Consider the following 12,345-nt stretch of genomic DNA (forward strand, 5'->3'; position numbering starts at 1 on the left):
ACTTTCTTAAACTTCATGTCAAGTCAAAATGAGACAAACAAATTCAAAAGGAGGGAGTACTACTGTTAAAGATGGCAAGAACATTCAAAAGATCAATAGTATTGCTTCATTATCAATAAATATAAATAGACTAAGAAAAGGCAAAGATTATAACATATGTTTGAATGCAAAAATAAAGATCATTGGGGCAAGTCTAATAAGAGAAACTGCAACAGCATTGATATTTAAAAATAAATAAATAAAAAAGAATCAATTTCCCAGTGAACCTGGGAGTGTTGTATTTCATTCCAACTAGTGGTACAAAGTTACAACACAAGGATAGAGAATATCCTGCAAACTATGGGCTAACAGTACTGACATAGTGGCATATGTATACTCTCCTGTAGGTGTTTTATATTTTGTTACCAGAAGTTTGCTCATTATGCTCTCCCAGATATACTGATTATTCATGAAGCTATTGTATTATAATATCGTATTGTTACTTTAAATCTAATATTTGTTATTATGCAATGATGAAAAGCACCATATATGTAACAGTAGATTTGATAATCCCGTTGTTACCTTTTTTGACAAAAAAAATAAATTGTCATCTAGCTTCCTTGCTTAATATTTAATAATTCAAGTTTACAACTTTACCTCACCTAATTTGTAAGCTTATGCTTTATATTGTTAGTGCATGACATTATAAAACAAGAAATCAAGTGTTCAAACTTTATAGGAGTATTATTTATCAAAACAATACAATAAGACACATTATGAAATGATAAATGTAACAATCATCCGAACAAATGTAAGTTAATATCTAACAACGCTAACATAATACATTGTCTTTATAGTTGAATTGCACGATACATTGTCTTTATAGTTGAACTGCATGATGTATATTATATTCCCATTTTTCTTGGAAAAATATTACAACACAAACTGATATTTCTATCTAAATAGCAATATACTATATAATTTAATAAATCATACTAGAAGCACAAGTTATATGTTTATGTGAAGTAGTAGCTAGAAACTATGGTTGTTAACAAAATATTAGTCATATTTTAGGGCGTAATTGGTAAGTAGAAAAATTTTTTTATGAAAAATTTTTTTAAATTTTTCATGATTGGTCAAAATATCCGTAGAAATGAGGAAAGTGACTTTTCTATAATGAAAGTAGGGGGAATAAATTTCATAACAGACTTCGCAGCCCCTTCCCCCCCCCCCCCCCCCTCCCCCGCCCCAACAAACCTCCAACCGTCACCTCTTAACCATCTCACATCGGCATGATTTTTCCATTGAAGTTGAAGGTGATCTTAAGACAGCTGATTTTAATGCCACACATTACTATATGGAACATTAATTTGAAGGTGACTTGCATACCTTTCTCTGTTGAACGTGTAGTAATTGACATCTACTACGACTAATTATTTTAATGTACTCTACCATTAAACCATTTATTAGCAACCATATAGCTATCCTTGTAAATACAAGTTTCTTTCACATAATCAATACTCCAAAGAGTCAATTGGACACCAAATATCCTGAGGCTATTAATTATAGAGTAGTACCTAATATTTTTTATTTTTTTTTTGAGAAAAAGAAAATCATTCACCCATATTTTCATCTTCCGAAATGATGGAAGGTTTGACACTTTTTTAAGGGACATGTAAATGAAAAAAAAAAAAAGACAACTTTTTGAGATGAAGAGAATATTTCATTATTTTTTCAAGTGAAATTCCTTTATGATAATGATGCGAGATAATAACGATACTACGCTTATTCTTTTTATTCTTATGTTAAAAAGATGATTTATTTCATTAGATATTAAAATGTATCATAACAACAGGAATGCATTAATGCTAGCACAATAATGATACTTCCTCCGTTTCATTTTAGTTGGTCTTCTTTCTAAAAATATTTGTTTCAATTTAGTTGTCTCATTAATGAAATCAAGAGGATTTTAATATTTTCTTCCAATAACCCTTATCATTAAATGAATAAATAAGTTGTATATATTCCAATTTATATTTTCAAAGCATAACTAATAAGGTTAATTTGGTAAAATAAATTCTTATTGGTTGTATCAAGTCTATAGGGGTCAACTATTATGAAACGAAGGGAGTATTACTCTTATGTTAATAAAGCTAGCTTTTCTTATAGCATGTATAATTCTAGGTATTGGAATTTAATATTTCGAGAGCCGCGGGTACAAAAAAAAAAATACAGATGTGTTTTGTTCTTCCATTCCAAGCAACCCAATGATGTGTCCTTTATTAAGACGCATTTATATCTGAGCCATATTGCAGGAGAAAGAAAGAAAAAATATGATAAGGGTGGACCATCTTCAATTATGATGATAAATTCGTTGCATTAATGCACTTCTTTGGTAAACGTCAAAGTATTTCTACACCAACGGACTCAAACTAGTCCAATTATTATAGGTCTTCTTGCAATTATACCAAATCAAGGATCGCACGCACGCATGCCCCTCTCCCCAACACACACACAAAACCAACCAACAAACAAATATAAATATATATAAAACAAACATACATATATACATACTTTCATATATATATATATATATATATATTTGTGCATTTATTGCTGACTCTAACAATATAATAGCTAAATGCATATTTTTAAACCACCATTATATTGGTGGGGATTAGGCAAAATCTATGTTTTGATTGTAACAATAGCTGAATGCACGTTAGGAAAATTTCTAGCTATCTTATATAACAGTAAGGTTACTTAAGTTCCATCTTAAAATAGGCATATGCATGTCAAATTGCAGAGGGTTATGGAATTCAAGTAATTACACGAGCTAGGTGATCAACATAAAAATACTGGAGAGGTGACCATTTCATAATTTCTTCTGTGCTATCTCTGCAAAATTGAATTCGAAACTTGCAGTAAAAATTAAAGAAAACAACGTGACCCTGCTATATTTCTGTCGATCGTGGGACGACATGACAGAGAGCTAATAAAAGAAAAATTCAACATAACTAGTATATGTTTTGTCTCTTATGTTGCTGCGCATAATCTTCATTGCTCAAACCAAATGGTAACAAGATAAACAAAGTTATTAGATTCAGCTATTAATTAATCCTAATTGTCACACTCGTTATACGGAGAAATGAGGAAGAAAGATAAGACATATCCTATCGCGCTTTAGCAAAATCATGATTATGAGACCATATGACCATAACGGAGATTCGACTATTGATATGTGCTCAAAGAGTCACAGGAATAACCTAATCTAGATCTCTATTACCAACTACTAGTTGATAAATGTCCTGTGGATATGAAAGTGAAAGTTGTAGAGATTTATTTTTATATAGTTATGGGTAGGGGTTATTTGTAATGGACAGACAGAAATATAGTAGAAAAGAACCTGATTTTGTTGGTAACCTATGAATTTGATACTTAGACTCGTGTTTGGGGATAATATAGAATAATCAACAACAAAAAAAGAAAAAAATATCATACAAGCTACTTTAATTGACGAGTTTGGTACCTCCACATGAATACTTTGAGTAATAATCATAATATAATTTGTGTTTTCATAACCTGCATGACTTAAACATGATTCTAAAAGTAAAAATGTGTTTCACCAAATGCTTTGACATTGTATGTGGGCTAAGTCTTTTTAAATGATATGCTACCAAAATAGTTATTTCAAATGTTGTCACAATTGCTAGATATATTTATTCTTACTTGAGAAATGATTACAGCTAGAGTAAAAATATTGCGCTTACTTGAGAAATAATTATCTTAACAAGTGCTTTGTTAAAATGTTAATATATAATATGATTTGATACGAACCTAAATGTCTTGTACTGTTTTGGAAATGTTTATTGCAAGTAAGCACTCGTATGATAGTTGGACTTTAATGGATCCGTAGTTAACAACATGATTGTGAAACCTTTGCACCGTGTAGTTATAGATTAGCGTTATATCCCTCGGACCCTCGCTAGTGGAATGGTAAAACTAGAAAATGGTTATTAATCTCCCTCAGATAGAGATGTACCACTATATTTGACTTCTTTATGATGGGTGCACGATTATTGGCTATCTCAATGCAAGTACGTAGTCATACCGATTATATGATTCATTCGGAAACCTCCTAAAATAAAATTTGATATAAAAAGGTTTACAAAGGTCATTATAGAATTGTAAAATTTTTTTTGCTTACATGAAACAAACAAGATCGATTATTGTTGTCATTCCTGAAAGGACGTTTGTTTTTATGATATCCTTTTATCATTATACTAACATGCTTTTGACTTGTTTCCATTGTAAAAAAGTTATGGTTAAGTATTATTACTCCGTCAAAAATAGAGAACTACTCACCGCTTTTTTCCATAGACAACAACTATTTTATTTTACATGGGCTATAGTATAGTTTACACCGATGGTGATTTCTTCAACTTGATGCGTACGAGTTGACAATTTCTGGTGAGTTTCACATATTGCTTGGCGTGTGCAAAAGGTTTTATTTATTTGTTGTTTTTCTTTTCTTTCTAAATAACTCTTAAAATCGCTCCACTAGTCATTTTTATTTGTCATGAGTATTTCTTTATGTTCACTAGTTTTGACTAGTATTGCGCTATTGTGTGGCGAATGGCTAGTTGATGACAATTTTGGAACTTTAGCTATATTGCTTGGCCGAGCTATTGAGTTTTAAGAGAGAAAAATTATGAATAGGCCCAAAATAGGAGAAATATTATTAAATGTTTTTTAAGACTTGCTTTGGAATCCCTCCCCCACTCCAAGTATTTCTTCTTTTAATTTGTTACCATCAAATAATTTTGATTATGAATGTATGATGATTCATCCCAAACTCAATAATATTGTCATAAGTTAATTAATAACTTACTCACCTCATATCTACTTTCCTTATTTTAATTTTGTTACCATAAAATTATTCGAACTATGAACTTATCATGACGATCCTTATCAAATTAGATCTCACAATCAATAATGTAATCATAAGTATCAATAATATAATCATAAGTTAATTACTTACTCTCCTTATTTCTACTTTGCTTCTTTTAATTTGTTGCCATCAAATAACTCTAATTGTGAATTTACCATGAAGATCCTTCTCAGCTAGATCTCATAATCAGTAGTATTGTCATAATTTATCAATTACTCACCTTATATATACTTTCCTTCTTTTGATTTGTTAATACCGTCAAATAATTTTAATTATGACTATGTCATGCCTTCTCAAACTAAATCTCATAATCAATAATACTGTTATAATTTAATCACTTACTTTAATTTCCTTATATCTATTTTCCTCCTTATGATTTGTTAGTTTGTTACCAATATCACAAAATTCTACTCTCCATATATCTACTTTCCTTCTTTTATATTTGCTACCATCAAATAATTCTAACAACGAACTTAATTACCATGACGATCCTTATCAATTTAGATAATCAGTAGGAAAATTTACATCCATAAAAAAATATAGCAAGTAATTTAAGTATAACACAGTATAAATATAGGAGTATTATTTGAAGTAGTTATAATCAAGTTGTTTCACCATACTACTATATTGGAAAATTTAAACATCTAAGATAAGTTGCTGCCAACTTCTCATTTCTCTCTCTCAAGAATAGCATTAACACCTTCACTCCACTCACCATTAATGCTATTTGATCCTCTCAATACCCTCTGCTACAATAATAACTCCTTTCATCTTCTCCACCTGTTCCCTATTCCCCCTTCTCCAAAACCCCTTTAATAATTCTTCTTAAATTCCCTTAACAAGAAAAATTCATCCCCTTGTCCATGAACAGAAACCTTAGAAGAAGAAGAATAAAAAAACTAGGTTTCAGCCTCCAAAAAACTGTTCCCCAGTGACCCTTTTGCCTCAAAACAGATCTAAGTTAAAACCCTAGTGTGGATTAATTTTCTACACTTGTTGCTTTTGTTCCAAGGCTTTACAGATAAGTAAGTTTACTATTCCATCATTCTCTTGCTTGTTTTTTTTGTTTCTCTTCATGAACTTTTTTACTTGGTGTTCTTCCATTGAATTTCCTTGGTCAGAGAATTATACTGCATATATACATATAAAAAAAAACTATTGTTTTGGATTTGCTATTGTTATGCCGTTGTTGAGTTACTGATATATGAGTGAAGTAGGACTGTACCTGATATTAGTTGACGCTATATATGTTTTACTAAGTTTGAAAAAAGAAAAAAAAAAAAAATGACAGTGTGTCCGTGTTCACACCTTGTGTCAACTGTCTTTTGTTCTTACTATACTAAAAATTTTCCCATTTCATTTTTTGGCACTGTCAAAAAGACCTACTTTTTCTCCTTGTCACATCAAGACATAGAAAAGAATAGAATAAAAACGAATTCGTATTTGTTCGACATATATCCCTAAACCAAAGTCATTTCTTTTCCATTAGTTCTTTGTACCCAGTCAAAACTCAAAACAAAAAAAAAACTATGTTATCTACACATAGAGACAAGAAAGAAGTCGTCAGTAGAGAGGGGAGGGGGGCTGCGAGGGGGTGGGGTGTTCTTTTTAGGGTTGAAGAGATTTATATAACATATGGTGAGTGTCAAAAATCTACCGTAACATCAAGAGTATATATGGCTTCTTGAGAATCTCAATTCTTCGAAATGTAAGTCGTTTGAACTTTGAACTACCTCTTTTGGCTATCTAAGTACCTTCTTTTTCTTTTACTCTCTTTTTGTGTTTCTCTTGAGATCTGTTTTGGATCTTGAGCTAGTTTTGAATCACAATTCACAGATATATCAATTTTACTCTAAACCATGGTGGGACGACGAATATAGAAGACGTAGCTAGAACAAAAGTGGACGTTTAAGTCTTCACATCCTAAAAATAATAATTAGAGAATCATTTTTACCTATAGCACATGAGTTTTCTAATATATATATATTTTTTTCTTCTTTTTGTATGTTGAACATATGTTGAGCTTTTGCTTTTGTCCACGCCTTCCGTATAATCTAGCATGTGTATGGTTTGTTCACAAAGATGGGCTTCTTTCTCTTTTATTTTTGGGCAGATGAAACATATATCATTTTAAGAGAATAAAGGAAGATGTATAAGCCAAACATGTTTGATAGCCACCAGCATTTGCTTGATACGCCATCTTCGACCCAAAAATCACAAGAGACTGAAATGGATTTCCTTCGAGAAGAAGAACTCGAGAGCAAATCAGGAACTGATATAATGGAAGGCCAACATTCAGGGGATGATCAAGATCCGAACCAACGACCAACCAAGAAGAAGAGGTACCACCGCCATACGCAACACCAAATACAAGAAATGGAAGCGTAAGCGTAACTTATACTAACACTTAAATGTATCAATTTTGTAGAGGGTAAAATTGATTCCATATATAATAATTCTCCCATATGGTTTGTTATTTCACAGTTTTTTCAAAGAATGCCCACACCCAGACGATAAACAAAGGAAAGAGCTGGGGAGAAGACTTGAGCTAGCGCCGTTGCAAGTGAAGTTTTGGTTCCAAAACAAGCGGACTCAAATGAAGGTGGGTCTCTTTTTACTTTTCTTGGCTGCGGAGTAAATATAACTCTCCAAGCTTGTATTGGATGTAAATAAATATCCGAACATTTTGGGAAAATTGAGAATCCATTTAGTTCTAAATAGTGAATACTACTCAATGAGTTCGTTTAATTCACACAGGCATAGTGATTATATTGAGGTATGTGCTTCACAAGTTATTATCTAGGATTCTTCACAAAACAAAGAAGGCATGATAGCACACTGATTTATATTGTGGTTTTAATTAAATAATTCAGGCTCAACATGAACGATGTGAGAACACACACTTGAGGAATGAAAATGACAAGCTGCGCGCTGAGAACATAAGGTATAAAGAAGCTCTCACCAATGCGTCGTGCCCACACTGTGGAGGGCCTGCAGCCATAGGGGAGATGTCATTTGATGAGCAACAATTGAGGGTCGAAAATACTCGTCTTAGAGAAGAGGTAATATTACTTACAATTCAAAACTACTTTATCATTGTAACACATGTCACCTGCTTCATTTAAAAAAAAAAAAAAGAACACTTTTGGAACTTGTATTTTTAAATGTGTCGTCCTATCTTCTGTTATACTATCAGTGTAACAATACCATCATTGTTATCTAAATGTTCAAATATATCCCTCCTCTATTAGGGTAGTCCATGGTGGACACCCAATCCACCACGACCCTTACATTTTGATGTGGTGGTGGGATGCCTAGTGACATGCCACCTCAAAGTCATTTTTCGCCTCACTCCACTTGTTATTCTATTACTAACATTTCCTCCCATTCTCAAGTGATGTGACACATTTTTAGTGCGAATATCATATTTCTAGAAAAATTTAACTATAAAATTATAATTTTATCTTCCACAAGATGATTTCTTATTCTTGAACCACAAGGCACAAGTTTTCAAGTCTTTTTTTTTTTCCTTATATTTCGTGTATAATCAAATAATGCCTCTTTAATTAGGACTAAGTAAGAAATCTATGACATATAATGAGATGAACAAATTTATTTTAGGTGACCTGACAGAATCAAAATTATTTTTCACTATCAATTTATAGAAGGTAAAGTTATTTTAGTTTATTGATTTTTTTTAATCCTACAGATTGATAGAATATCTGGAATAGCTGCAAAATATGTTGGAAAACCAATGCTCAACTTTCCTCCCCATCTTCCTCCACCAGAAGCACCTCGTTCTCTAGATTTGGCTTTTGGACCTCAATCAGGTTTGCTTGATGAAATGTACAATGTTGGTGACATTTTCAGAACGGCAATTAGGGGCCTTACAGATGGAGAGAAGCCCGTGGTCATTGAACTTGCTGTTTCCGCAATGGAGGAACTTACTAGAATGGCCCAAACTGATGAACCTATGTGGATCACAAACTCGGAGAATTCTATTGTGACTTTATGTGAGGAGGAATATGCTCGGACTTTCCCTCGAGGCATAACTGGACCTAAGCCATTGACCCTGAATTCTGAAGCCTCACGAGCTAGCTCTGTTGTTATAATGAATCCTATTAATTTAGTAGAGATTTTGATGGATGCGGTAAGATTTCTACTTTACTATTTTAGAATGTATTTTCTTTTCATGTACATGACATTTTAACTTGCGTCATGGTAGGTTGCATCATTGAGAGCACCCTTCCTAGGACCGTGTTTCGTACACCTAACTATTTTTTTTATAAAGAACAATTATTTCTCTTGTGGCGATTTCAGAATCAATGGACAAGCGTTTTTGCGGGCCTGGTGTCTAGAGGAATGACCGTTGAAGTCTTGTCAACCGGAGTAGCCGGAAACTACAATGGAGCATTGCAAGTGGTATTGTTTGAAGTCCTCTTGTGACCCTAATTAAATATTTTTTTCTTCAGCACCAAATTCCCTATAGAAGAATATCATAGATATGCTTCTAGTACTACTTTTTATTGCATATCTGTCATTATTACTACTTCAAAAATTTGATCCTCGTACTTTGAGTTATTTCATTCTTTTTTAAATAGACGAAATACGCTCTAAATAGTTTTCTTTGTTATGTTTTAAATTTAGATGACAGCGGAGTTCCAGGTTCCCTCTCCCCTTGTTCCAATTCGGGAGAACTTTTTCTTAAGATATTGTAAGCAACATGATGATGGGACTTGGGCAGTAGTTGATGTTTCCCTAGATAGTTTGCGCCCTTCTCCAGTGCCACCATGCCGAAGAAGACCCTCTGGCTGTTTAATTAAAGAATTGCCAAATGGTTACTCCCAGGTAACGACACTCCTCAAATTTTGAATTACAGAGAAGTTCATTGAACTCTTTAATAAGTCCTAACACATTGTTATCTGTCTAGGTCACATGGGTTGAACATGTTGAGGCGGATGAAAAAGCTGTTCACGACATGTACAAGCCACTTGTCTGTTCTGGGCTTGCATTTGGAGCAAAGCGCTGGGTGGCAACATTAGAGAGACAATGTGAACGGCTTGCAAGTGCAATGGCAAATAACATCCAAACTGGAGATGTTGGAAGTAATTTAGACAAATCTCTTAATTTAGTTGGTAAATTCAATGTTCTTTTGATCGTGAATCACTTGTGATTTTCTATTGATTTGCAGTTTTCACAAGTCCAGCCGGACGAAAGAGCATGTTGAAACTTGCTGAGAGAATGGTGAGGAGCTTTTGTGCTGGTGTTGGTACATCGACAACTCACACGTGGACAACGTTGTCCGGAAGTGGTGCTGATGATGTTAGAGTCATGACAAGAAAGAGCATTGATGATCCTGGGAGACCTCCTGGAATTGTGCTGAGCGCTGCAACATCTTTTTGGATCCCAGTTTCTCCTAAAAGAGTGTTTGATTTTCTCCGCGACGAGAACTCCAGGAGTGAGGTAAAAATCATTAAGCAATTAGCTTCAATTTAGTAAAACTGGGGGATTAAATTTACACCTAAATTGTAGTCTCCCGTTAACACAAAAGGTTTAAATATCCAAGTGTATCAAACCAATTTCAGATCATCTGACCATCTGCTAATTAATTTTTGCAGTGGGATATTCTTTCCAATGGTGGTGTTATTCAGGAAATGGCACACATCGCAAATGGCCGTGACCCTGGAAACTGCGTATCTCTACTCCGTGTCAATGTATGATCACATTATTTGTCTTCTCTTATCGGTATGAAAAACTAATACTCAAATAAGTAATTTATTTCTGCAGAGTGGAAACTCTCACCAGAGTAACATGTTGATACTCCAAGAGAGTTCAACTGACCCAACAGGATCTTATGTTATTTACGCTCCAGTTGATATTGTCGCAATGAATGTGGTGTTAAGTGGGGGTGACCCTGACTATGTTGCTCTGTTGCCATCTGGTTTTGCTATTCTTCCTGACGGGTCGACCAATCACCATGGTGGTAGCGGCAGCAGTTCAGATGTTGGCTCTGTTGGCGGGTCGCTGCTAACAGTTGCATTTCAAATATTGGTTGATTCAGTCCCAACTGCAAAACTTTCCCTTGGATCAGTTGCAACTGTTAATAGTCTCATCAAGTGCACCGTTGACAGGATTAAATCCGCTGTGACGCCTGAAAGTGCATGATCGAAATATCTGAGGTGGGACTTCTTTACACATTTTTATGATTGCTTTTTTAAAAAATCATGACTCGTCCATTGTAACACAGTTATGTGCAACGCTTACATTGTAGTCTGAATTTTGTAACTTTTTTTTGTTGTGACAAAGTGGCAGGTGGTGGCCTTGAAGGGGGAAGAGTTAAAAGAAAGTTACAAGATAAATTCATGCACTATGAGACAAAGGAAGGAGTGGATAACGCGAAATCCGTGCAATGGTGGTGATTGCTTTTGTTTTGGGGAAAGAAGCAGGCTGCCTTACTAGTACATGTTAGGATTTGAGCTCTTTGCTTTAAGGGTTTATTATCATTAAGACAAATCTATACAGGATTAAATCCGCTGTGACGCCTGAAAGTGCATGATCGAAATATCTGAGGTGGGACTTCTTTACACATTTTTATGATTGCTTTTTTAAAAAATCATGACTCCTCCATTGTAACACAGTTATGTGCAACGCTTACATTGTAGTCTGAAATTTGTAACTTTTTTTTGTTGTGACAAAGTGGCAGGTGGTGGCCTTGAAGGGGGAAGAGTTAAAAGAAAGTTACAAGATAAATTCATGCACTATGAGACAAAGGAAGGAGTGGATAACGGGAAATCCGTGCAATGGTGGTGATTGCTTTTGTTTTGGGGAAAGAAGCAGGCTGCCTTACTAGTACATGTTAGGATATATATATAACAATAAGGCTGTATTTTTTATTTGAGCTCTTTGCTTCAAGGGTTTATTATCATTAAGACAAATCTATATGTTTTTGGAAGAAGTTTTGTTTGACTTCTGAAATGTTACGTTTGCTAGCGCTAGCAAATTTATGGATTCATTGATCTGAAGTATTTATTAGTTTTCTATTTGTATGTCGAATGGAAGTTGTGTACTGATTATTCATGGGAATTAAGCCATGAGTTTGATTCGTGGTGATGGTAATTTGCTACTCATAATCCTTGTTGACTAATCAAAATCCTTTTTGTCAGCTCACATTGGAGTTCAATATTAAGGGTGTGTTTAGTGAGAAAAATAAGCTAGAAGGGCCTAGCAAGGACAAGTGGGTCCCACAAACTTGTTCCTAAAAAAAAGCTAAGTCTCTTGAACAACTGAAATAATTGTGGGACAGCTATGTTAGTTGTCTGAATAACTTCGTGCAGTTATTGAACAACTTCTCTCAGTTGTCGAATAACTGCGTCTAGTTGTTCAACAACTAGGTGCAATTGTAGGAGAACTGTGCC

At 34.0% G+C, this 12,345-nt stretch overlaps 1 protein-coding gene across 5 annotated transcripts; it reads left to right on the forward strand.

Annotated features, from left to right (window-relative positions):
* Positions 1–5,583: 5,583 nt before the first annotated feature.
* Positions 5,584–12,003, forward strand: LOC107859561 (homeobox-leucine zipper protein PROTODERMAL FACTOR 2). Of its 5 annotated transcripts, none has more exons than XM_047407050.1 (12): positions 5,584–5,955; positions 7,044–7,314; positions 7,415–7,532; positions 7,804–7,992; positions 8,640–9,080; positions 9,251–9,352; positions 9,578–9,778; positions 9,861–10,035; positions 10,122–10,393; positions 10,549–10,644; positions 10,718–11,109; positions 11,634–12,003. In XM_047407050.1, exons 2-11 carry the CDS (start codon positions 7,079–7,081, stop codon positions 11,093–11,095), a joined length of 2,208 nt encoding a protein of 735 aa, XP_047263006.1. In that variant the 5' UTR covers positions 5,584–5,955; positions 7,044–7,078; the 3' UTR covers positions 11,096–11,109; positions 11,634–12,003. The 5 variants fall into 5 exon arrangements, with proteins under 5 accessions (XP_047263006.1, XP_047263003.1, XP_047263005.1 ...); XM_047407047.1 differs by lacking the exon at positions 11,634–12,003 and adding an exon at positions 11,237–11,396; XM_047407049.1 differs by lacking the exon at positions 5,584–5,955 and adding an exon at positions 6,409–6,638.
* The last annotated feature ends 342 nt before the right edge of the window (positions 12,004–12,345 follow it).

This window comes from Capsicum annuum, chromosome 2 (assembly GCF_002878395.1).
Source record: "Capsicum annuum cultivar UCD-10X-F1 chromosome 2, UCD10Xv1.1, whole genome shotgun sequence".
In the NCBI taxonomy this organism is placed as follows: Eukaryota; Viridiplantae; Streptophyta; class Magnoliopsida; order Solanales; family Solanaceae; genus Capsicum; species Capsicum annuum.

Bases quoted from the DNA above. Each gene is read 5' to 3' on its own strand.
- LOC107859561 (XM_047407050.1), top strand. From the start codon at position 7,079: ATGTATAAGCCAAACATGTTTGATAGCCACCAGCATTTGCTTGATACG. The intron at 10,036-10,121 runs GTAATTTAGACA...ATTGATTTGCAG, and splicing joins CCAAACTGGAGATGTTGGAA to TTTTCACAAGTCCAGCCGGA. The intron at 10,645-10,717 runs GTATGATCACAT...TTATTTCTGCAG, and splicing joins TATCTCTACTCCGTGTCAAT to AGTGGAAACTCTCACCAGAG.